Below are 25,646 nucleotides of genomic sequence, written 5' to 3' on the forward strand. Positions count from 1 at the left end.
GCCCCATGTGCAACCCAGTTATTAGGTGCAGGATTTTGTCTTATTCCTGTATTATTCCACCTTTAAAGGTAAAGGTGTAAGTGTCTGTCACTGTTCGATGTACAGCGAAATGTGTCCTCCGCATTTGACCCATCTGTGGTAGTGAACACACACACACTAGTAAACTAGGGGCAGTGAGCACACACACACACAGTGCTTCAAATTGTGCTGGCAAATGAATGTGGTCTAAATATAAGCTGGTGTAATTATAATATGCACCAGACTAGAAAGTGTCTCTGACATCTGCTGTCACAACTTTCCTAGACTAGTTACTCTTTTGAGATCAGTGTGGTAAACTGCACTTCTGCACTCAGTGAATAGTAATAGCGAGGGTTTGGTTTGCCTCTCAAACCTTCATCATGTAACCCATTTCTTCCTCCAGTTAAAGTCTGGAAACATTTGGCTTTTAAAAAGCATTTAATAATAGATATCCTTAATCTCTAGCTGATCTAGCATGTAAAAGACTAAAGCACTCTAAGCAAAAAAGGCTTATTTGACTATAAACCATATCATCACTGTCCAATGAAAAAACACGTATCTCCAAAATAGCGACTTTACAGGAGAAGGTGAAAATCTTTGAATGGGGAAAAAGAACTTTGAATGGAAGTCAGTGTACAATAGTAGTTTATTCCAAAGAATTTAGGGCATTTCTCTTGGGCCATTCATCCAGAATTATTCACACAGTGTACAGAGCAGCTACAGGGTACAACCATGGAGAAAACAAAAAATTGGAGATACATGTTTTTCATTGGACAATAGCAATATACACATTTGAGTGCTTAAATTTACTGTAGTTAATATTCTAGTGTGTGTGTTTGTGTATATATGTGTGTGTGTATGTACAATATAGTCATTTTCAGATTAGCTTTTTGTCTAATATATTTGCACGTAGTGTAGATTCCCATAATCAGGACCCTCTTATGTATATCTAGTATGTTTCTGTATATTTATGTTAAGTTTTGTGATATTGTGTTTTTCTGCATTGATTCTCAAAAACACAGTATTGATTTTTTATGAATTTTAGTTGCAAAGATTGGTGGCAAACAGTGGTTCCACCACTAGCACCACTAGCAGTGCTGTACTTCACTTTCTGTAGATCAGAGAGATTTGTGTAAAAGCACTGAAAAGAAGTGTCTGAGCAACCAGGCCGTAACATGAGACCACTGGAATTACCCAGCCTGAAATATGAGTAGGATAACAAGTAGTTAAAATCTGGGCCTTGGATTTAGGAGGGGAGTGAGTTACAGGGGATGTTTGATGGGGGTGAAGGAGAGGTGAGTGCCCAGATCGTTTTGAGGATGTCAGCATATTTTTAAAAAATACCATCAAAGAAGATTTGGATATAAGCGGAGTTAGATGGCAAGGACGCTACCTAAAAGTACCATTTTAATTGGAGCTATGCAGAGATAAAACGTAGGGGTAGCCTTTGTCCGGTAGGCCAGATAAGGGCTTTATATAATCCACAGTCAGAATCGGGCCTATTCAGACTACATTAGAGAATCCTGGACTTGTTCTTCAGACTAGCCCTCAAGATCTCAACTACTGAGAAATCCTTGTTCCTTTTTACTGTACTTATGTTTACAGTAAACACTCTTTATTATTGAGAGAAATCGTTTTAGATGATCTACTTTTTATTTAGCAATTATTAGCTTCTTAAACAGTATTGTGCAGACGTTTTAGGCAGCCAAAGCACATCATTTAATACCATTCATCTCAACGACATGATCTAATAACATTGATGTTGTTTTTTTTCTCCAGTTGATATTCTTCTCAGTGTTTCATGAGCGCTTTGTTGAAGACAAAATCCGACAGTTTGTGGACCTCTGCTCCATCAGCAATGTGAGTCTACATGAAACTGTATTCTGTGTGTGTGTAACCGTCATTGATGATACAGCACAGTCAGTAGTTTTGGCTATAACTATAAAGCAGACATGGCTTGAGTGTTTTCACACATTTTTTTCATCTTCATGTTTGACTGAAAAACTTGAAGGCAGCTTTTGGTTACTGAGGATAGCATAAGTCTTAGGTATAGGGTGGGCTCTTAATACATTTACATACATAGAATACATGTTTTATATATTAATCGTATTTAGTGGGCCTGTGTCTGTAACAGTACCCTCCTATTTGGATAACTGTGTAAAAAATTGTGGTAAGTGGATTAATGATGGAAGGGGTTGGGGAAGCAGGATATCACAGTTTAAAACAGGGATGGGGAGCTCTGTTCTTGGAGTGTTATTATGGTTTATATGACTTTGTGCTGGAAATAAAAGATTTTACCGGCCTGTTAAGCCATACTGCATATACTAGTGCATCTCCAAAAATTACAATATCATGAAAAAGTTCAAATTGTTCATTAACTGTCACATATTTAACATTCATTGCATGTAAAGTTACATATTTATAAGTATTTTTATATACTTTGGATCAGTATGGCTTGTAGCTCATGAAAATGAGTAATGTAGTATCTCAATTTATTACTATAGTTCATAAGACCAAACAGAAAAGGCTGTACAATACAGAAACGTCCAGCTACTGACAGGTCTGTTCATTTATACACTCAATTACTGCATCAGTGCGGCGTGGCATGAAGGCAGTCAGCTTGTGGCACTGCTGAGATGTTATTGAAGCCCAGGTTGCTTTGATGGTGGCCTGCAGCTCGTCTGTATTGCTGCATCAGGGGTTTCTCATCTTCTTGACAAAGACAGAAGCGAGCATATTCACCATTTGTATTCTGGACAACTGTCAAGTCATCAGTCTTGCCCATGATTGTGGTTGCATGTGCTGAACTTGTACTGAAAGGTACACAGTATTTTTACTGTTTAAATAGTCATTTACTCAAACTTCAAATTAAATATTTTAATAATTGGAGATACAGGATATTTTGAGTTTCATGACTATTTTCATGAAAAGTCAAAAGTACAAAAAAAAAATTAAATGAAATGTTCTTTATGTTTAATAAATATACAATATATGATAGTTTAGAAAATCTTTTTGAAATTAATTATGAACAAAAATGAACAAATTTACAATATTGTAATTTTTTACAATAGTTTAGTATGTTTATACAATCGTTTAAACCCTTTGACACATTTATGTTTTTTGGTTTTTGTTAAATGTAGTAAGTAGTAAATACAGCCTGTGTAGTTAATCAAACATAAAGCACAGTATTATCCTTCAATCTTAATGCTCTGACTTTCATAACATGACAAAATAAAGTGTGCCCTGTGTAAAAGCTTTCACATCCTAAGCTTTGTGCATGTATCAGGCCTAAGACACATAAACCTACTGTCATTTCCAGGCTTTTAAATTTTTTTTTATTGTTTTCAAATCTTATACTAACACTCGTCAATCGTAGGCTCCACTTAGAAAATGTCTAAAGATCTGGAAAAAAGTAATAGAATACTATAGCTGTTAGTACACTGGTAAGACAGGCAAATCAAAACTCAATCAGTAATATTCCTTTGGAGGAAAAATTTATTGCATTTCATGAAAAGAACACCTTGCCTGTGAACTGTGAAGCATGCGGGTGAATATTTAATGTGTTGCTCCCAGTGGCATTAGCAACACTGCACAGTTGGAGGAAAGGATGGATTCCACAAAATGCCAGCAAACCCTGGCTGCAAATGTGAAACTGTAAAAAAGACTGAAGCTGTAAAGAGGATGCCTTTTACAACAGGATGATCATCATATTTCAAAATCCACCCTAAACTACCTAAAGTGATGAACTGAACATTTACAATTGGCCCTTTACAGTCCCCTCAGATTTAAGGTCCCAAAAAGGTTTGTACGGGACACACTGATGATTTCATTTTTTTTATTTTTCATGTTATAATACACAGAGAATCCATGCATTTCTATATGTGCTGCTGTGTATGTTTGTGGGTCTCCAAATGTGGGCTTCTTCTTTATTTGAGTGTGTGTTTTGTGTGTTTTTCAGATTTCAGTGCTGCTGCTTTCTCACCAATGTTTTGGTTACTACATCCACGGACGTTCTGTTCACGGCCACGCCGACACAAACATGGAGGAGATGAACTCTAACCTGAAGAGAGAGGCGGTGAGGCGCTGCGTATGTCCCACAGTGCTGCAGATTCTGTGTCTGTGTGGGATACCAATTGGCTCTTTCTGTGTGTGTGTGTGTGTGTGTGTGTGTGTGTGTGTGTGTGTGTGTGTGTGTGTGTGTGTGTGTGTGCGCACTTGTTTTGCAGGAAAATCTGTGTGGGCAGAGAGGGCTGTTGCCGAATTCTGACATTCAGACATTTCAGATTTCCATAACCAGCCGTCTGCGGGCCCAGTACGACCGCATACTGGAGCCACTCAGCAGAGTAAGCACACCTGCACATTATTTGTGTTCTTCATTAAGAAGCTGTGAGATTTATAGTTTTTTTTTTTTCACTCTTTAAAAAATAAAAAAAAACCCTGTTGTTTTAACAGAAGCAGGATGCTTTCAGAAATGACAGACGGAGGTTGACTTTAGTAACAGAGCAGTGCCTGGTACACAAGTACAAGTGACCAGTGGTAGTCTTCCCTACAGAGCATAAAAAACATACAGTACTATACAATACTTTACTATACTTTACTTTTATTTTAATTTTTTTTTATTGTAAAAAAGGAAAAAGTTTACTTTAATTTTTTTTACTTCAACTTATATTATTATACTTTATTTATTTTGTATATATTTTTTATTTTTATTATTAATTTCTTTTTTGTTATTTTTATCTATTGGTGAATGGAGGGACAGCAAAGTAAGAATTTCATTGTACAGCGTAACTGTCTGTTTCGGCTGTGCATATGACAATAAAACTCTTGAATCTTGAAAAGTTCAGCCTTCCAAGAGACCAACCTTCACGTAACTAATTTCCACTCTAAACAGGCTTTACGCAACAACAATTTTTTCAGGATAAAGGCAAGAGCATATTTATTAGAAAATCACACAGAAGTATTTGTGATGATCCATACTGAATAGAATACCAATACCATATATTAATAAAACAAAAGGAAGTAATGTGGCAGGTCAACTGGAAGGTTTTGTTGTGGTGGAAAAACGCTTTGGCAGAGTAGCTTTTGAGCACTTGCTGAGAGGCCAGGTTCAGCGTGTGGACATATACATAGCATTTCACCTGTAGCATTTGACCCAGTTCAGCAGCAGCCATGTTGGAGTGTTCTCAGTAATTCAAACTAAATCTATCTTTGTGATCTTTGTGAGTCTTTAACAGCTTAGGCAACATCTTAGGCACAGATGTGGCTCACACTTACTGCTCTTGTTCAGGAGCTCATGAGATGCTCACTGCCACTAAACATAAGATTCTGTGGTAATGGGTGTCCATGCATCGCGTTACAACCATCCTACAGTTTCTTCAGTGATTCCATGACATTGGTTTTGGTCTTGTTGTACAGTGTGGAGATCGCTGTTTCAGTAAAATATCTTTGAGATTGAGCTTTGACATTGCTTTCTCAATGGTCATCTGGTCCTCCTGCCAACCAAAATGCCATTGAGCAAACAAAACTTAAACTCATTGAGCAGGCAATGTCAAAGCTTTCACCCAACTCGGAAGGGGCGAAGCAAATGACAAACTCTGTCACTTCTTTTATTGCCAAGCATCAGCATCCAAATTCAGTGGAAACGTGTAATGTGGTTTCTCTTGTCAAATGCATTTCTATAGTGCTTTTCACAACAGACATGGCCACAAAACAACTTTACAGAGATCTGGGTCCAAGCCCCAAGTAAGCAAGTGGCGGCTCTTTCTCTATAAATTCCCCCAATTAGATAATAAGCATTTAGAAATGGTGCATAAAAGAATCCAGCTCCGTAGTCAATAGAAAGGCAGAGTACAACCTTTATTTCTGCATAAAGTGTACAAAATAAGATGAAGACTAAGGCACTACATGTAATGCGTTAGCCTAAGACAGCCAGCACTCTCCCAAAGCAGTCTAAAAAGTATGGCTCCGCCTGGGCCTTATATACTGTCCTTATCTTGCTGTGGCTAAAGAGTGCTAACACCTGCAAGGCCAATTGTGCTGATTATCGCAATACTGCAGAATTTTGGGTTTTTTCCTAGTCTCCCAAGGGTATTACACTAATCTTGAGTGTACAGCAATGCTGACTGTCTCAGCCATGGTCATTGTAGCAGAATACACATGTAGAACATGTTTATGAGTACATAATGTATTCTTACATGCAAATAATCCATCACAAGCCAATGTCGACAGTGCCTAGAAAACTGGACTCCCTCAAAGCAAGAAAAAAGAAACCTTGAGGGGAACCAGGACTCAAAGGAGGAACTCATCCTCCTCCGTCCAGACCAGATAGCACAAAAAATAACAGCAAAAGCATGAAAAGATGAATAACTAATGTTTGTTGTGTTTAGAAAATAGGGCTAACATTTTTATTTAGTTTTGTTTTCATCCTAGTTTCATAGCAACCGCCTATGTAAACATAGCTACCACCTAGCAACATCATAGCTACCACCTAGCAACTACTTACAAAAACCATAGCAACCATCTTGCAATACCATAGAGTACCATAACAAACAAGTAGCGACTGGCACTGGGAATCACTGTGGCAGACACTGAATATATGTATATATTCGTCGCCCAGATGTAAAATTGTGCCTATATATATATATATATATATATATATATATATATATATATATATATATATAGGCACAATTTTACATCCGGGCGATGAATTGACGACAAAGGCCAGAATCAGGCCAGCGCTCTTTGATTTCTTTGGTTTACATTGACGTGACTGAACAGATAACTTTTAACTGACACCTCCCCATCTTCCATGCAGAGACATGGGCCTTCACGTTTGGTCGACGCCTCAGCCAATCCGTTTGAGCAGAGCACAAAAGCGTACCACACCATGAACCGCTTCCTCGGCTCGGTTATCGACCATGTGAGTTCAGTTTCTTTTTTTCTTTTTTGCACATGGTGAAGGTTCATATGCTGCTGTGTTTGGGACGGTTATTCTGTATTTTGTGTTCTTTCAGGCGCATCGGGAGATGGATTATATTGTGAAAGACAAGCTGCTGTTTGAGAGGATCATTGGAATGGAGTTTATTGAGCCCATGGACAAGAGCATCTTTTATAATGGTAAATATTAAATGGTAAAAACATGTACGCCACTCCATTCATTGCTGATTAGGTACAGGATCAGTCCTCTTGTTGAAGTATACAGTCCTATAGCAAGTGAAAATAAGTGCACACATTTTCAACAGTAACATTTCTGCACATTTTAGAATGAATTTTCTTCCTCTTTCTGAATTTTCTCCCTCAGATGACTCATACTCCTTCGCTAATGTGCTCTTCTATGGGAACGAAGCGACTCTATTGATTTTTGACACCCTGTTCTTCTGCGTAGTGGACCTGGGCAGCCAGAACTTCGTTTTGGCAACTGTACTGACTTACCTACAGCAACTGGTCAGTATGTGTGTGTGTGTGATTGGGTGTTTTACATTTTTTTTTATTAAGCAAATAATCAGTAACTTTGCATTAAAGGTGCCCTAGAATAAAAAAACTTTATTTACCTTATCATAGCTGAATAATGAACGTTTAGTACATGGAAGTGACAAACTGTGAACCTTAAACACTGGTATCTGGCATATACCAAAACAGGGCTGGAAAATCCCAAACTTACTTTCTGTCTTTAGTTACTATATTTAGCCCCCAAAATCTCCCATACACCCAGCCCACTGAAAGCATTTTGACACCTAGAGCTGCAATGCAGTAAAAAAAGTATTAGCTATCATTGTCCTTTAAGACTCTGGAACAATTACAAATTATAATACTAGCATTTTTGATACAGTACTAAAACCAAAGCTATGCTGCTCATGTGAGCCTCTACAGTGCCATAAACCAGCCAATCAAAATGGTACTCAGCAAATTATTCACAAGCTCACCGAAAGTATTTAATTCTGAGCACAAATACTTGCTGTAAGTAGGCTTGTAAAACCACATCTGAGCATTTTTCACCACAATCAAAGTCATTAGTAAGCCACATGCTTACTATTTATACACCAAAGAACTTCATAGTAAAAATACTCTAATACTTGTAATAATAATAATAATAATAATAATAATAATAATTAGTGAATGTATTGTATGGCACCATTAACACAAGCGGTAGAGGATGTGTATCTTGTATTAGCAACATTAGCCTCATAGCACCAGTTATAATAAAATAATCAAACTACAGGCAACAAATCTAAACTTTTAAAAAGACTACATTTTATAAGATTTTTTTAGGGAAAACTGTGCACATTCTATTTTTGACAAACTAGTTTTAAGGCTATTTGGAAAATTTGCTTAGTAGGCAAACATTGATATGATTTCCTTTTGTGCATTTTCTCAGATTTTCAGGCTGATCCGAAATGTGTTGGGCCGCAGGAACCTGGTCACAAAGACGCTAGTCGACAAAAGATTCCTCATCTGATTTCTCTTTATCTTTCTGCTCCTTCTTGTCTTAACACAGTTTTTACTGCTATACCTAATTTGCCAACTTGCTAAAGAATGTTTTTATTTAGTCATCTGGTGTTTTTCATCAATATTTTTTAAATTAACTTTGTAAAAGCTTTGTATGTTTTTTTTGTGTAGGACAAATAATTCAATATTTTTGTACACTGTAATTTTTACACTGACTGGTTTGTATAATATTATATTGTGTATGTGAAACACGTTTGAGGTATGAATTTTGCATTGTGAGACTTGGCCTAGATAGTTTCATTTTTATTTATTTACTTTTCATAAGAAAATAAACAAACAGTATCTACAAAAGGTTGTCATTTTAGTCAATCTTTGTCAGTCTTTAGATGTTTAGACTTTGCAGTATGAATATGGAGACAATGCCAAATACAGAGCTTGATTTTAATCTGTGTATTCAGATCTGTCTTTAGTTCTTCATAAACACTCATTCAATGCCCTGGCAACTGTGACTTGTACTTTTGGGAATTCTCTAATTTACTTAAATTAGTTAATTTTATTTTAATAGTTTACTTTTAAACCACATTACAATATATTTTCATTCAAATGCCTTTTCCAGCTGCATTTATACATTATTCATATTGAATTAAAATAATTGCATATACAAATGAAAGCAGTTTACTCCAAAATAAGTAATAGCCACATAAGTAAAGGGTGTGCTATAAGAGGTAACACACACAAACGGAAAGTGAGAATATATAAAATACAAATATCTACAAATAACAAATAAAACAATTCTTTAATCAATAAAACAATAAAAGAAAATTCTCACTGTATTACTAGTATTATGTCAAACATGGAAACTGTGATGCAGCACATGAACATTCTAAAAGAAGAAGAATCAATCCTTGATACTGAACAGTTATTCTGAGTAAAAAAGTTACTTTACTTAAAAACAAAATGACATTAGGCACACAGCATATATGCTCTGTTATATAAAGTTAGTGATATTAAGTACAAAACCTCAACTAGATAAAAAAAAAATAGTCGTACTAACAGTCTTCCTGCTTTCCTCATACTTAAACGAGATCCCACCAACTGTTCAAACTGGCTCAGCGGTTAGAGCACCAGGCTATTGATGTGGGTTCGATTCCCGGGCTCGGCAAGCTGCCACTGTTGAGCAAGGGCGCTGGAGTTGGCTGCCGCTCTGGGTGTGTGTGTACTCACTGCCCCTAGTTCACTAGTGTGTGTGTGTGTGTGTGTGTGTGTGTTCACTACCACAGATGGGTTAAATGCAGAGGACACATTTCGCTGTACAGTGACAAATATGTGCACCTTTACCTTAATTGTCTTGCATAATTCAACGACTAAGTTTGTAAACAAAGCCATTCTGTGTGGTTTAATATTAAATCCAATTTTCTAGAGGCACTAAGTACTGATAGGAGCCAAAAGCATCTTAGTGTTGAAAAACTAAAACCTCAGAAATCTACTATGTGAAATGGTTAAGTATGTGCTGCTATTTATGGTGAAAAGGTAAAAGGCAAAATAGGTCACAAATACAAATCTCCTAATTCACCATTATCAACATCACATATGTATAAAAGTAATATAAACCCACAATTTGGCTGAAAACCTTCACAAGCATCTACTTCTAGGTGCCATATCAACAGGTAGAATCCTCAGCTGAGTCGGTTTACGGAACGTATAGAAAAACGGATACACTCCCTTCGTAAAAGGGAACATGTCTTTGTGAAGAACAGTGTTAGAGCGAGAATCTAAGAACTTTACTTTGACCTCACCACAGTAAAAGTGCAGCTTTACTTTCAGCCTTCTCAGTTTGCTTTGTTGAATTAAAGGCTCTGACTCTGATGAGGAGTATGCATTATATTCACCTTTCCTAAAGCTGATACCTAAGACTCCCTTCAGGACAGCCTTCCCTTTCCTTGACTTAGGAGTTGAGGTCACACCCACCAGCCAGTCTGTGCAGCCATCAACTTCTACCTCCCAGCAGTGCTTTCCAGAGGAAAGGCCTACAGAGCCTAGAACGCATGAAATTGAACTGAACCTCTCTGGGTTATCAGGAAGCTGGCAACGGTCGGCTCTAAGACTCAGGCTGGTCAGGTCCTTAGACAAGTTAAGCAGCGGGCTGGCCGTGTTGGGGTCCAGAATCACAGGAGCTGCAATGAGAGCATGACAACAGTCACACACAATTCATTTTTATGTGGCCGTGTTAAATCTCTTAGAATTTAATGAGCTGCTTATGCATTAAAGGCATCTATTTTGTAAAAGTTGTAATATAATTATAATGACAAAGGGTCATGCTTATGAAGGATTATAAGAAGAGATATGTTTGTTAGAAGACATTTATGTATAAACCACAATGGTATAATAATAATGGAACATTGGGGGCATAATGCAGTCCTACCCTGCTCCGTCTATCAAATGATTCAATTGGCAACCTAGTATTACAAACCTAGTAGAAACGTGATCAGTTTATAAAACGATGCTGCAGTTCCAATCCCAGTCTACTCACTGTATTCAACAATGTCCTGCATCTTCTCCCACACTTCGAACTTAAGGTTGCCCAAGTGCTTTGCTACATCTATGAGTGCTCCTGAGTCTATCTGTGGATCCTTTAGCGAGCATCGAGATCTGGAAGAACAGTGGAGTCAGAGAGATGCTGCAGCTTCAGTTTAGAATCACAGAGAACAGAGAAGCCAGAGAGAGCTTACTTACCTTTTCATCAGATCGTTGATATTCTAAAAAGGAGAGAAAGTAAGAACTTGCATCCAAAGGCTAATCAAGAAAAAATACATATGGCACAGAAAAACATAGAGAACATTACCAGATTGATCAACTCACTTGTAGGAATGAGATGTCTCCAACTGTCATCTCTTTGGACAGTGCTGAGATATTGTCAGTAAGGGCCTTTATCTTTCTGTCCATGTCCAGAATCTTGTACTGTATCTTCTGACTTTTGACCCCCTCTTCCCTCTTTAGAATTGCTATTCTAAGGTCTTCTTCATTCAGTAGAAACTGGTGAAAGGCCTTAAACTTTTTCCTAATCTCTTCCTCAGCTTGTTTGGCCTGTGTCTAGAGTATTAAACCAAAAAATAAAATCAGTAAAGTTTTAGTTCTGCAAAATATGTACAGTATGATGCCAAATTTCAGTTTCTACTTTGAGCTCCACTATGTACGGGAAATCACAGACTCCTGCAGCTCATGCTTGAAGTTTGTTTTAAATGTAGCTAATTCCATAAGCAAAGTACATTTCATCTTGAGAGACAATGCAGAGAGCTTCTAACCCTGTCCTTTTTTGTTTACTGGCGATTGGCCGATCAAGCTGAAAGAAGACTGATATCGGCCCCAAAAACACTGATCGAGTCATATATACTGATACTGATTTATGTGTATATATACATGTGTATATCTGTATATATTATGTGACTTATAGTGTATGTATAGTTACCAGTATACATAGCCACAGAAAATCTTTGTGAATTGTTCTAAAATTACTCAAGAAGAGAACGCCCTAGGCCATGTGCCTAAACTGTGATTCTGACAAATAGTAAAGTATGAGATCAGCCTACCGAAATAAATAAATGCATATAGCAATATTGTTTTCTTGAAATATTTTATTTTAAGTATCATTATATTATTATAAATATCCAAGTTTGTTGTAGCTGGGACTGTGTTAACAAACCTTAGAACTGATCCAGGATAAATCATTTATTAAGTTAGACAATTAATCAAACTTAGTACATCTTTAATGCATGTGTGTATAGAATTGATTGCTTTGTAGCAAACCATTAAATACGACATGCTGGGTCATCACACCCCTTACAACTTTACCTTAATGTGCTGGGTTTCTTGAGCACACATTTCTTTAGCTTCCTTGAAGACCTCTAACTTCTCTTTCAGGACCTTCAATGCAGCCTTGAGGTGAGCCTAAGAGAGATTTCACACTTTATTGGCAAAACAAAGCTTAACATGGAAGGCTTTGTTTAAAAAACACTATGTGGAATGAGATGCTTGTAAACCAGTGTTTCCATATGTATTAATATCAGGTGAATTACCCAGTAAAGTCAGTGCACATCAGCATTGTTCACAATGCCCCCAAATGTCCCCTATGATACAAATACACTAGTGACCTAGCAACACCCCAGTGCCCACTAAACAAAACCATAGCTACCACCTATTGACCCCACAGCGCCATAGCAGCTGCCTGGGATAACAGAGCAACCATCTAGCAACATTACATTAACCACCCAGCATCTACCTAGCAACACCAATATGCCACTCCAAAGCAACCACTAAGTGTAATAATAATGTAAGACTAAATTGTGTATGTGTGTGTGTGTGTGTGTGCAAAAGAGGTCGGGCCTGCTCCCACATCACAGAAGCTCTTGTCGAGAGGAGTGTGGTTATGTATTTTCACTTGTGATTTATATAATTCATATAACCAGATGCATGTTTTTAAGAGGGCTACTCATGAATGTAATGTCTTTGAGTTCACAGGAACTGGACCACAGCCATGGATCAGCTACTCCCCGGCTCTGTGTCTATGTCTTATCTTCTTTTTCTTCTACCAAAGTGCAGCTGGCTGATGGAAGCTACAGTGAGTTTTTGTTCAAGCAGCCTTGAGAATGGAGGCTAGCTCATCTTAGAAAAAACAGGTGTGAGAAGTCTCTGTTTCTGAGTTTCCATCCATGACATTGATTATGCTTATATGTTATATGTAAAGCTCTTGAGATCTCAGAGATCTCCTCTATGTTTTATTTACCACAAGAGAAAGAGTGGGGTGGCTGTGTGATGACTGGGCAAATCGCTTGAGTGGGTGGTCTGGGCTTTAAAACTCTATAATGCTATAATACCCGATAATACCCATCTAGCAACAAATTCGCTAAACTTGGCAGCCATCTAGCAACATCATAGCAACCACTTAGCACATAAAAGCAAAATGCCAGCCATGTTGCAACACTATAACATCCATCTAGCAACCAATTTGCTACTGCTGACTACACCTTTAGTTGGAACGGGAGGGCGGACAAAATAGTATTAGAGTATTTTGGCTAGAAGTCCGGGGTGGGTTTTGTGTGGTCTGTGTGTGAAGCACACTCCCCTCCAAAAAAGGCTAGGGTACAACTAGCAACACCATAGCAGCCACCTAGCAACACTGTAATACCCATCTTGCAAACAATTTGCAAAACTGTAGCAACCACCTTGCACCACCAAAGCAACCATCTAGCACACAGAAACAAAATGCCAACCATCTAGCAACATGACAGCAACCACCTTGCAATACCAGACTGATCTCCTAGCATCTAGAGACTAAATGATATCCATCTAGAAATGTCATAACAACCTATCAACACTATAACTACCCATCTGGCAACCAATTTGCTAGTGTGGACTACACCCTGAGATGGGACGGAAGGGTGGACTTCGAATGTGTTATGGTAAGAAGCTCAGGTTGTGAAGCCGGGGCCTCTCAGGTCATCTTCCAGGACACTGAGCCCTTTATATACCCCCCACCTTTCTCACGTCTATCCCGTGTCAAACAAATGTTGGACTAGAGCTGGGCAATATGACAATATTTTATTGTATTGTGATAAATTTAGTTATCGTTACACACAATATGCTTTTCTAAGCATATGGAGCATATTTTCATGCGTAAAAATTTAATTTATTTTTCATTTAGATGAAGAGCAGCAGATGTTGAATAAAAATCACTGTGTTCAGAACAGGAAAGTATCTGAACAGTACTGTTTTGATTTTACTATTTATTATCGTAATAAAAATATTGCATATCATGAAAACGTTCTTTAAATATTGTGATATAGCATTTTTACCATATCGCCCAACCCTTGGATTTGCACCCCCCCCCCCCCCCCTCCCGCCTTTAGAGTGGTAGTCAGAGAGGAGAGGGAGGAGAGGAGTGGTGGAGGTGGGTGTGAAGTTTGTTCCACACAGGATAGACTGAAAGGTGGGGGTACTGTCTGTGCTTTTTGTCTCTATTTGTCCTGTGGTTTCGAGATCATAGAAGTACATAGTCAGATGATTATTAGATCTCTCACATATACCATATGTATTCCATTAGCTTCATTCTCTTAGTATATTATATCCAGAATAACGTACTAATAGACTTAGGTACTTAATCATAAGTTTCGGGAGGACTTTTACTGCTCCATGTGAAAGGGACCACAAATCAGTTACTTCCCTTCACTCAAAGTGGAACAAACTAGCTACTCCTCCGGTCCTAAGTGGAGGCCTCATCTGTTTTCCCTATGCTGGCCACAGTAAATTATTGTTCAAGTGACCTTGAAGTTGCAGGGGCTTCTAGTCTGAGGGGCTTCTAAAAACCATATGAGCTTCCTTCCTCTTCATTAATTAAGCACGTATGATAACGCCCATTTGTTTATTCATATCATAATTAGGCGTAACTAATGCGTTGTAACTTCTTTGTCCTCTGTGAACCAATGGAAGGTGACCACACCCCATTGGGGAGATATATAACCTTTTGTAACTTGGTCAACCTTCGAGATCTCTGGGTATTTGCCAGGAGCTTCTCCCCGGCCTCCCCTGTAAGCTTTTCGATAAATATATTACTTTAGAGGATTAATTGTGACTAGTGATACAATACCTCTGCCTGACAGGTTTTGATGACCTTGAGAAGGAGGGGTTAAGGGCGTGGTCCTTCTCCCAAAAGCAAGACCACCATATAACCCATCTAGCAACATCAAAGCAACATTGAAAAAACAAAAACAAAAAAAAACCATAGCAACCATATGGTATTGCATAGCAACCACTGTTTTTTGTTTGTTTGTTTGTTTGTTTTTTTTTGCAATGCAGTGCTGATCTCTCACCCTCTTCTCTTGAGCTGCTTCATCAGCAGGGCAGAACCTGTGGTTTGTGTGTTTTCGGGAAGCCTGGCAGACCACGCAGGCGAGCTGCTGGTCCTGCACACAGAAGAGCTTGAGGTGCTCCCTGTGTAAACTGCACAGCGGCTCAGACGGAGCTGCAGCTCCCCGGCTGCTTCCCTGTGAGACGGCCTCGCAGAGGTTCCTCAAAACGAGGTTTCCAAGAGGCTCGGAGGATGGTTCCCTACACAGTGGGCACTCTCGAGTGGTATTCGCCCTCCAGCTGCTCTCTACGCAGGCCTTACAGAAGCTGTGGCTGCATGAGAGGACCACAGGGTCTCTGAAGATGTCGAGGCAGACTGAACAGGAGAGGTCCTCCAAGAACGCGGGGGGTGCCATGATATCGGCCTGTCGTTCCTGTATGAATATAGATGTTCTCCTTCAGAAAAGGAGCCGATAAAGGTCTAGTTTAGGTCACTTTTAGGTCGTTTTTCCGGAGGTCGCCGTTTAGCTACCTGTCCTCCGCCGTGGAGCCGAGGAGGAGTCCGTTAGTCAGGGGATTCAAAAGCTGCTCGCGTGAACTTCTGTCTCACGAGCCACGAAAAAGGCGCTAAAAGTGATGACGTAAATCATTTTCACTTTCCTTCCTCGGATAAAAGCCAGCCTCTAATTTATGATATAAATGAAGCAATAAAATAAAATAGGTTCTATTTTCTTATAGTTTCATGAGACCGGACAGTTATCAAAGCCTTTATAACTGCTAGTGTTATTGGGTATGACTGTGTATGTGGTCAATACATGCATGCAAATATAGCTATATATTATATTATATATTATAAAGGATGGGGCAAACATAAAAAAGGATGTACATATATATTGAATGCAGAATAATTTAGACACATGTTTATGGACTCTACATGTATTTTGTGATTTGAAGGTAAGTGCCTATATGTACATATATGTAGTAAACACATAAGTTATTGTAATTTATGGTAATATATATGTAATATGTTATATACATATATTACATATACATATATATAACATGGGCAGTGGTGGCTCAGCGGTTAGAGTGCCGGGCTATCAATAATAGGGTTGTGGGTTCGATTCCCGGGCTTGGCAAGCTGCAGCTGTTGGGCCCTTGAGCAAGGCCCTTTACCCATTTCACTGTACAGTGACCAATACATGTAACCTTTACCTTTATATACATGTAATATATGTATGATATAGATCATCGCGCTCCTACCAAAGCTGAGACTCCCCTGCGATCGCCTGAAAATAAATGAAATAAACATTTCACCTCATCAGCCATCAAGTCCTTTCATTTTTAATTGGCAAGATGGATCGTGTAGTACATACAGACTGTATGTTATGTTATTGCTGATAGCTGTATGTATATATTTTTATATATACACACAGTGGGGGAAAAAGTATTTAGTTAGTCACCAATTGTGCAAGTTCTGCCACTTAAAAAGATGAGAGAGGCCTGTAATTGACATCATAGGTAGACCTCAACTATGAGAGACAAAATGAGAAAAAAAAAATCTGAAAATCACATTGTCTGATTTTTAAAGAATTTATTTGCAAATAATGGTGGAAAATAAGTATTTGGTCAATAACAAAAGTTCATCTCAATACTTTGTTATATATCCTTTGTTGGCAATGACAGAGGTCAAACGTTTTCTGTAAGTCTTACAAGGTTGGCACACACCGTTGCTGGTATGTTGGCCCATTCCTCCATGCAGATCTCCTCTAGAGCAGTGATGTTTTGGGGCTGTCGGCGGGCAACACGGACTTTCAACTCCCTCCAAAGGTTTTCTATGGGGTTGAGATCTGGAGACCTTGAAATGCTTCCTACGAAGCCACTCCTTTGTTGCCCTGGCAGTGTGCTTGGGATCATTGTCATGCTGAAAGACCCAGCTACGTTTCATCTTCAGTGCCCTTGCTGATGGAAGGAGGTTTGCACTCAAAATCTCACAATGCATGGCCCCATTCATTCTTTCATGTACACGGACCAGTCGTCCTAGTCATTTTTTAAGTGGGAAAACTTGCACAATTGGTGACTGACTAAATACTTTTATTCCCCACTGTATATATATATATATACATATATACACGCGGATAGCCTAAAACCTTATGACCACTCATGAAGCGGACACAGTAGATTGCTGTTCCTCTGTTGGTTCTCTATATGCAGTCAGTATGCTTTATTACTGCAGCCTTTACTAGCACTCAGGCCTCGAGATAAGGCCATGCAGACAAGAGCTCCTCCGAAGTAAAGGAGGCGTCTACATAAAAAAAAAAAAAAAAGGAAGGAAGGGGGAGGAGGAACATTTCTTAAAGTGACCAATGTCTGTTTAGTTGTACAGTTGACTAAAACTGGATGCCTTTATTCCTTTGTTTGGCAGCTAGTGGATCTGAAAGCAGGATTTGAGGCTCCATTCTCTTAGCCATTAGGTGAGTACATGCTTTGTACTGTACTTTCACTGTAGTTTCTGTGATTAAAACTAAAATAGGTAAGTGTCAAGAAGAGACCCGAGTAACTAGAATACACAGAGAATAGACCCGAATAACTAGGCCATTCTTTATGTCGCTCTGAAGTGGAATGAGTATATACCGTATAAAGTGGACTGTGATTGTTATATGACATATGTAAACAACCTCAGGTTAAATCTGGTATTCTGCTATTAAAGCTAATATTCAATAATAATACTAACAATAATAATAATAACCAATACTGTTAATTAAACAGTCATGGTCATAACATGGTCAAACAAAGGCATTGTACTGCACGTTTAGTCTTGAAATATCTTCACTTAATAGAACTGAAAAGAGGAGTCCATTATCTCTCTCTGACTGGGCAGGTTTCAGGTTTCTGAGGGGTATGTTTCAGTTTCCTCACTTCTTACTTTAAAATCCATCAAATCTAACGGTCTGTTCAGATGAAACAAACAGCTCAGCTCAGCCCACAGATACAAACATATATACAGCTGTTTTTATCTGTTCATTTTTTTGTCACTAAACTCTGCATGAAAAAGCCCACAATTTTAGACGTGTGCAATTTATTAAAAATCTAGATTTTAAATACTATATATACACAGGTGTGCAAACCATTTGATATGAAGCCCAGGTGCATTTTGTTTCCAATAATACTGTTAACTTTTGGTAAATTCAGTTAATTGGACATGATTGGGGATTGCCAACACCTGCCTCCTATGTAATTGTAATATTATATAATATAAATATATTACATATTTGTATAATATAAATCATGTAATATACATTAATATACATAAATAATGTTAATGTTGCTTTGCTGTAAAATGTTTAATACCTCTAAAATCTACTGTCTGCTGCTTTGTACTGTTTTATGATAGTTTTACAAAAGACTTTTGGCCTAAACGTAATTGTAAAAACACACATGGCTGCAGTTGCACATGTAGCAAATAGTCTCCAAAGGAAACCTCTTATTTAGCTGCTATTTTATAGTATATTATGTATGGCATTGCTATTACTAGTTTTTATTACTACCACTGTAAAATAATTTCACAGTAAGCCATTCTGAAGGTATTGGTTTACATCACATCAGTTCAATTATTCAGACATTTAAAAAAATTGTAAGAAATTTCTGCTTCACTCTTTTGGTAATAGAAAATCAAAATTTTGTTGCTGATTGAAATAAATGATTAAAATAATGTAATAATATATTATTATGCAGATTAATTCCTACTTGTCCTGTGAGCTAACACATTATTTTCTAAGATAATTTTTAAAAGTTACTTTGCCTTTAAAGTTATAAAGTTTTGTTCACACACTACTAAATATTCTTTACATTACCAATAAAGATCCACCAGGCTTTTTCTGTCATTTTCTTTTACCTTAGCGTTTAACATTATTAACATATTTTTTATTGTTTTTATTTAAATATTATTGTTTTTTAATTTTTATTCATACTTTGTGCTGCATGTTTAATCTATGGAATGTGCTACATTTATTTTATTATTAATTAATGTTTTTATTTAAAAAAAAAATTTTTATTATACTAAGGCTGTTAATGGTTCATTAGCTCACTAAAGAAAAGTCGTGTTGTTTGAGCAAAGTCAGCAATGATATGTGTGTTTCCTGTTTATTATATATATTAAGTTTCACAGTTTATTTCTTTTGTATTGGGTCCTGAGCCAGGTTTGTTAAATATTTCTTTGCTTCTTAGAATATAGGATCAGGCTGACCTGAGATTGTTCAAGCATAAAACAAGGTATCGTGTTTTGCTGAGGGCAACGCCCTCGGTGGGTGGGCATGTTGGCACAAGTGATTTTAGGAGTTAATTTAAAGATGGTTGCAAATAAGATAAGGTATTAAACCCTTATTCTCCATTACTTTTATTCCCCCCTAGGATTACTATTACTTTTATTATTCAGTAAATACATACATGGCCATGCAAACTGGCTGTTCCTAAATTATACCAGTGGGGAGAAAGACAGGAATGACCAGTGGTTCCGAGGTTAATATATATATATATATATATATATATATATATATATATATCATCAGGATTATGCTCTGCATGGTTAGGCACATAAGTACCCTTTCTGGAGCATACATGCTGAAAAGTGAATTCTGTATTGATTATGTCCTCAGGGAAAAACAGCCATGCATTGTATAGGGCCTTGGGGACAAATGTCTAAATGTTGAAATTAAGTGTTTTTTGCAACAAAGGCTGACACTCATTGGCTCAAGGCCAGGGGTCAGGTAGTGACAGTAAAAGTAGTAAAACTAGTAGTAAAGTAGTAAAATTACTTTTCACTACCCCAGAGTAAGTTCATTGAAGAGCTTGAAAGAGTTAATTTCAACTCTGCACATACGAGAAAGACATAACTGAAGGGAAGACGGTTAGCATGGCGCAGTGGCTTACACTAGTACCTACCAGTAAACTGCCACACCATGTGGGAGACTGGGGTTTGAATCCCGGTGTGGGTGGGTGTGCTGCACTAAATCAATAAGAGTCCTTGGGCAAGACTCCTAGCAATACATTGGCCCACTTCAGAACCAGACTTGGCTTCTGAACTTTATTTATAACCAATGATTTCTTGCAAGCTTCTTATTATTTGACCTCAGCCCTGTTTTTAAATAAATCTGCCATTTTTTAGAGTGTTTGACTTATTTTTGATCCTTTGAGAATCTTTCACTTTTATATATTGTATGTTTATTCAACTTTGCGTCCGTGTAACATTTGGTATGTATATTAATAGACCTTCTGTTGGTGTAACATTTCATACTTTCCACCAAAAAGTCCCCCAAAGAACCCACATGAAACAGGAAGCAACCAAAACAGAGCCAAATAAACATGTTGCCTGAACAGACTTTTTTTTTTTTTTTCAGCTGCCAATCTAATATAGCCCACCTCAGGATGGACCGCCAGAATGAACGAAATCACAAAGAAGTGTTCTTCCCAGGGCAGCACTTGAAGTTTCATGAACTTCGAGAAAGGATCCGTAATGTGTATCTGAACAGATATCAACACATCCCAAGATCCCCTGATCCTGTCGAGTTTCATGTGTCCAATCTAAGGCACGATACTTGCTACAGCAGCTTCCAGGCCATCATGAGGGATGGCGGATTTAAGAAACCTGGACCTGAAGTCACCTCTGCCAAGAGCCTGGTGTGGTGGAGCCTAGCAGTGTCAGAGGACGACATTGCGGAGGCTGAGTGCCGTTTCCTTCAGTACTTCAAAATGATTGAAGATTGTAAACCTTTCCTGCGCAAGTTCACCTCCTCACCAGCGTTCAGGAAGTCCTCTAGGATGGGGAACTTTCGCTTCACCTTCTCATTGAGGGGACTGCTGGCCAATTATAAGGCCCAGTTCTGCATGGGACAAGAACCACAGATACGCATTTATGAGACGGTCGTCTACAAGCAGGAGGTCATGTATTCCATAGTGGTCCATGGTCCAGCTGCCCAAAACGACTTTGGGAAATACCCACTTCTGCAAGACTCTAGAGCCAATGCAGTGTGTTTGTTCCAGGGTGAGAACATACTATGGAGACCAGAGGGCATGAGCAAGACTCATGCCTTTCGGCTGGTTATGGGTGAAGAGGTGCTGGCTCGCCGAGTGCTTAGGAGGAAGCGGCAATTTTATGCATGGGATCATGTGGCGGTGGCATTCCACGTCCCACAGGGTAAGACCTTCAAGTTTGACCATGGGACGCTGCGTAGCCACCTGAGCCTCTGTCAGGGAGCAGAGCTAAACCTTAGCAACGAGGAATTTATACAGTGTGATTTTGAAGCCTTACTAACTCAGTAGCCAGTGTGCTTGATGATGCCAATTACCTTGTTTTATTCTTAGGATTGTCTTTCTTTGTAGATCTGATTGCAATCTATACAATAAAGCAGTTTGATAAAAAAAAATCTGTGTTCTTTTTCTTAAAATTGCTGTTTAATCTACTTTTTGATAAGGTCAGAATGCATTCTTACATTTTTGCATAATTGATTGCATAATTTAGTCTTCAAAATGAGTGGATGTGAAAAGACATACTGCAGGGAAACATAGGATAAAGGTTGGTAAAGTGGGACAGTTGGGAAAACGTAATTTTTCTGTTACTTCTTATTATAATCGAAATGCCATATATAATGATCTAATAAAATTTAGCGAGTTCAGACCATACAATTAGCTTAGGATTATTTGGGAGGAGACCTCAGAGGACTTTGGGCTGGAGTTTGGGTGGCTTCTGCTTTGTGGAAGCCAGCCCCCCTCTGATATGTGGAGCCAGGAATGATAGACGAAAGTTTAAATGGACGAAGGTTGTGAATACTTTGTCATAGACATGTGAAGAAGGCAGAGATGGAATTCATAGGATGTTTGATTTGGGAGGAGGTTGGGCTTCAGGCATGTTCCTCTTCCCAAAATGTAGAAATGTCTAGAAGCTTAGGTTATCTTTAATACATCTTTAACCCAAAAGAAAATGAGAAAATACCAAAGCCAGATGAAATGATGTTGCTTCAAATCTCAGCTGAACACACCCCAAAGGACATTGGTAAAGTGGGACACTTTGCAGTATGTTGTATTTATCATAATATATCATTTCAGTAACAAGAATGAATACAGGTATTCAAATATTTTTTTAAAAAAATGGCACATAAATGTAAACATTTTTATGGTTTCTTACCATAAAATCATTGAGAAGAATGATTAAAAACAGACTTGAAATAATATAATAGATGATAGGTTAAGGTACCACATTGTAAGACACATGGTGTAAACATCAAGAAATAGAGTGAAGTAAAGCACATGAATTTGGTGTTGTGTCCAAGGATGTAGTGGTAAGAAATCGTGGGTAACTCTAAACTTCAGTCAGCATGAAGAATCGAAGGATCACATACTGATGGCTATTTACATGTTAAGCAAAGGTATTGTATCACTGGGCCTTAGCATGACACAGCCAGCCCTACCCAAGTTCTAAAGATGTGCAAGAAAAAAGACCCTATGAACTGGGGAGGGGCCTGCTCTGGGGTGAGGGAGAGGTGAGCAGCTTAGCAGGACTCTATCTTACTGAATATCTTTAGTCCTGCATATTGTTATTGTTCACAGTGTGTCTTTTTCTTTTTCTCTTTCATTTTCAACCATAATTAATAAATAGGCGGCCACATTTGTGATTCTCAATGTCGGTTCATTGGCTGAATGTTCTCTGGATAGTTGCAAAATACATACACAAAGAAGAAATCTGAAAGAAGTCAGAATTGTGGGCTGCTGGCAAATTCTCAGGATATACTTTATATGATCTGTTTTATAAATCTATAATCTAAAGGCCCGAAGTGGTACGTCTTTATGTGACACTGCATCTGCAACAGTCAAATAAGTCACTAGGTTTCTCTTTAGGCCCTTATCTATGAATGCATGGAGATTGGGTGGCTAGGGATGTTAGGATGTCTAGGGGCATCCAGCACTCACACACTGTCAAAGATCCAAATGAAGTAGTAATTGTGGGGTGTGCAATGGTTTGGACTCCCTCGTTATGAAGTCTCACAACTCATTAGGCCCTAATTGGCTTGTTAGAACTGATTAGGCAGCTTAAGAATTGCCTTTAGGGACAATTCCAGAGTTTGGTAAATTCTCAGACTCCAACCAGACTACAACCATAGGTTTTCTCTAAGCAGTTGGCTGGTGTCATTGCTTTCTCCCTATCTTCCCCAATCAGCTAATAAGCACTTAAAAATGATGCATAAAAGAATCCAGCTCTGTAGTCAATAGAAAGGCAGAGTACAACCTTTATTTTTCCATAAAGTGTACAAAAAGTATAAACACTAAAGCTTCTAAACAGCCTGGCTCTGATTGTTATCATGATGCAATTACCCCTATGCATATTTTGAGTTACAATACATATAGGTTGGATCCGCTTATGTCCAGGCCCTTTCTTGGAGACCTGGGTACTTTTTGCATCCGCTTATGTCTTGCGCGTCACATGTTTTTTTTTTTTTTTTTTTTTTAAAGTGCTGACTCCCACATAACTGAGAACTTTGGCAGCCCTCCAAGCTGTTCACCTCTGCTTCACCCCAACTAAGCCCCTCCCTACTTCGCAAGGGCTATACACCAGTTTAAGCGTGAGACAAAGCCTGGTTGTGTCACGCTAAGGCCTTGTGGTATAATACATTTGTTTAATATGTTTTTAACGTAAATAACCATCACTGGGTGTCTGAAATTGAAGCTAATGCCTACAAAGCTAAGGACGTCTATTAGAAGATATCATGTCACAGTGGCCTGAGAATATCACAGCACTAAAGTAAAACTAGTAACAGTGAGAGTTCTGAATTTTACTATATAATGTTTTGTAAACAAGACAATTTGACCTGTTTACATATTTATAATTATATAAAGTTATTACATTTACATTGTATTTAAAATGTTTATAACATATAGTACTGTGCAAAGGTCAAAGACCACTCTTCATTTATGTAATTAAAGGTTAATCATTTTAGCAGAAATCATATTTAACTGAAAATATCACATATGCCACAACATCAGATATTGTATCAGTATCTAGATATTGTATCAGATATTGTATCAGTATCTAGATATTGTATCAGATATTGAATCATTATCTAGATACTGTATCAGATATTGTATCAGTATCTAGATATTGTATCAGATATTGAATCAGTATCTAGATATTGTATCAGATATCAAATCAGTATCTAGATATTGTATCAGATATCGAATCAGTATCTAGATATTGTATCAGATATTGAATCAGTATCTAGATATTGTATCAGATATTGAATCAGTATCTAGATATTGTATCAGATATCGAATCAGTATCTAGATATTGTATCAGATATTGAATCAGTATCAAGATATTGTATCAGATATTGAATCAGTATCTAGATATTGTATCAGATATCAAATCAGTATCTAGATATTGTATCAGATATTGAATCAGTATCTAGATATTGTATCAGATATTGAATCAGTATCAAGATATTGTATCAGATATTAAATCAATATCGAGATATTGTATCAGATATTAAACCAGTATCTAGATATTATTCAGATATTAAACCAGTATCTAGATATTATTCAGATATTAAATCAGTATCTAGATATTGTATCAGATATTGAATCATTATCTAGATATTGTATCAGATATTGAATCAGTATCAAGATATTGTATCAGATATTAAATCAATATCGAGATATTGTATCAGATATTAAACCAGTATCTAGATATTATTCAGATATTAAATCAGTATCTAGATATTGTATCAGTATCTAGATATTGTATCAGATATTGAATCATTATCTAGATATTGTATCAGATATTGAATCAGTATCGAGATATTGTATCAGATATTAAATCAATATCGAGATATTGTATCAGATATTAAACCAGTATCTAGATTTTATTCAGATATTGAATCAGTATCTAGATATTGTATTGGATATTGTATCAGTATCTACATAATATTCAGATATTGAATCAGTATCTAGATATTGTATCAGATAGTAAATCAGTATCTAGATATTGTATCTAGATATTGTATCAGATATTAAATCAGTATCGAGATATTGTATCAGATATCATATCAGTATCTAGATATTGTATCAGATATTAAATCAGTATCTAGATATTGTATCAGATATTAAATCAGTATCTAGATATTGTATTTTTATTTATATTTATTTTATTTACATATATTTCCAGTTTCAATGTCTAAATATCCCTAATATTTGATAAGGTAATTCCTCTTTTAAAAGGGTGTTATTATACATTAGTATGCTATTATATCATCATTATATCAGTGGCAATAACAATACACCAATCTAAAATCATA

At 37.4% G+C, this 25,646-nt stretch overlaps 3 protein-coding genes across 3 annotated transcripts in view; 2 read left to right on the forward strand and 1 right to left on the reverse strand.

The window, feature by feature from the left end:
- Positions 1-8,883, forward strand: part of tmem67 (transmembrane protein 67) — a 34,112-nt gene extending 25,229 nt beyond the window's left edge. The window contains exons 22-28 of the mRNA XM_072692257.1: positions 1,798-1,878; positions 3,977-4,093; positions 4,245-4,361; positions 6,836-6,940; positions 7,035-7,137; positions 7,322-7,464; positions 8,396-8,883. Of these exons, the coding sequence (XP_072548358.1) occupies positions 1,798-1,878; positions 3,977-4,093; positions 4,245-4,361; positions 6,836-6,940; positions 7,035-7,137; positions 7,322-7,464; positions 8,396-8,476 (747 nt within the window). The 3' untranslated portion in view covers positions 8,477-8,883. The remainder of the gene's footprint in view (positions 1-1,797; positions 1,879-3,976; positions 4,094-4,244; positions 4,362-6,835; positions 6,941-7,034; positions 7,138-7,321; positions 7,465-8,395) is intronic.
- On the reverse strand, positions 8,760-15,915 carry LOC140556187 (E3 ubiquitin-protein ligase TRIM35-like). Its single transcript, XM_072679870.1, has 6 exons — positions 15,330-15,915; positions 12,316-12,411; positions 11,326-11,556; positions 11,200-11,222; positions 10,997-11,115; positions 8,760-10,640 (listed from the first exon to the last, which is right to left on the reverse strand). Exons 1-6 carry the CDS (start codon positions 15,720-15,722, stop codon positions 10,099-10,101), a joined length of 1,404 nt encoding a protein of 467 aa, XP_072535971.1. The 5' UTR covers positions 15,723-15,915; the 3' UTR covers positions 8,760-10,098.
- A 1,784-nt stretch (positions 15,916-17,699) lies between these two features.
- LOC140536898 (uncharacterized) lies at positions 17,700-21,672 on the forward strand. The gene is made up of 2 exons (XM_072658970.1): positions 17,700-17,780; positions 20,703-21,672. The coding sequence occupies exon 2, from the start codon at positions 20,731-20,733 to the stop codon at positions 21,622-21,624; it is 894 nt and encodes a 297-aa protein (XP_072515071.1). The 5' UTR covers positions 17,700-17,780; positions 20,703-20,730; the 3' UTR covers positions 21,625-21,672.
- The last annotated feature ends 3,974 nt before the right edge of the window (positions 21,673-25,646 follow it).

Source organism: Salminus brasiliensis, chromosome 1 (genome assembly GCF_030463535.1).
Source record: "Salminus brasiliensis chromosome 1, fSalBra1.hap2, whole genome shotgun sequence".
Classification (NCBI taxonomy): domain Eukaryota; kingdom Metazoa; phylum Chordata; class Actinopteri; order Characiformes; family Bryconidae; genus Salminus; species Salminus brasiliensis.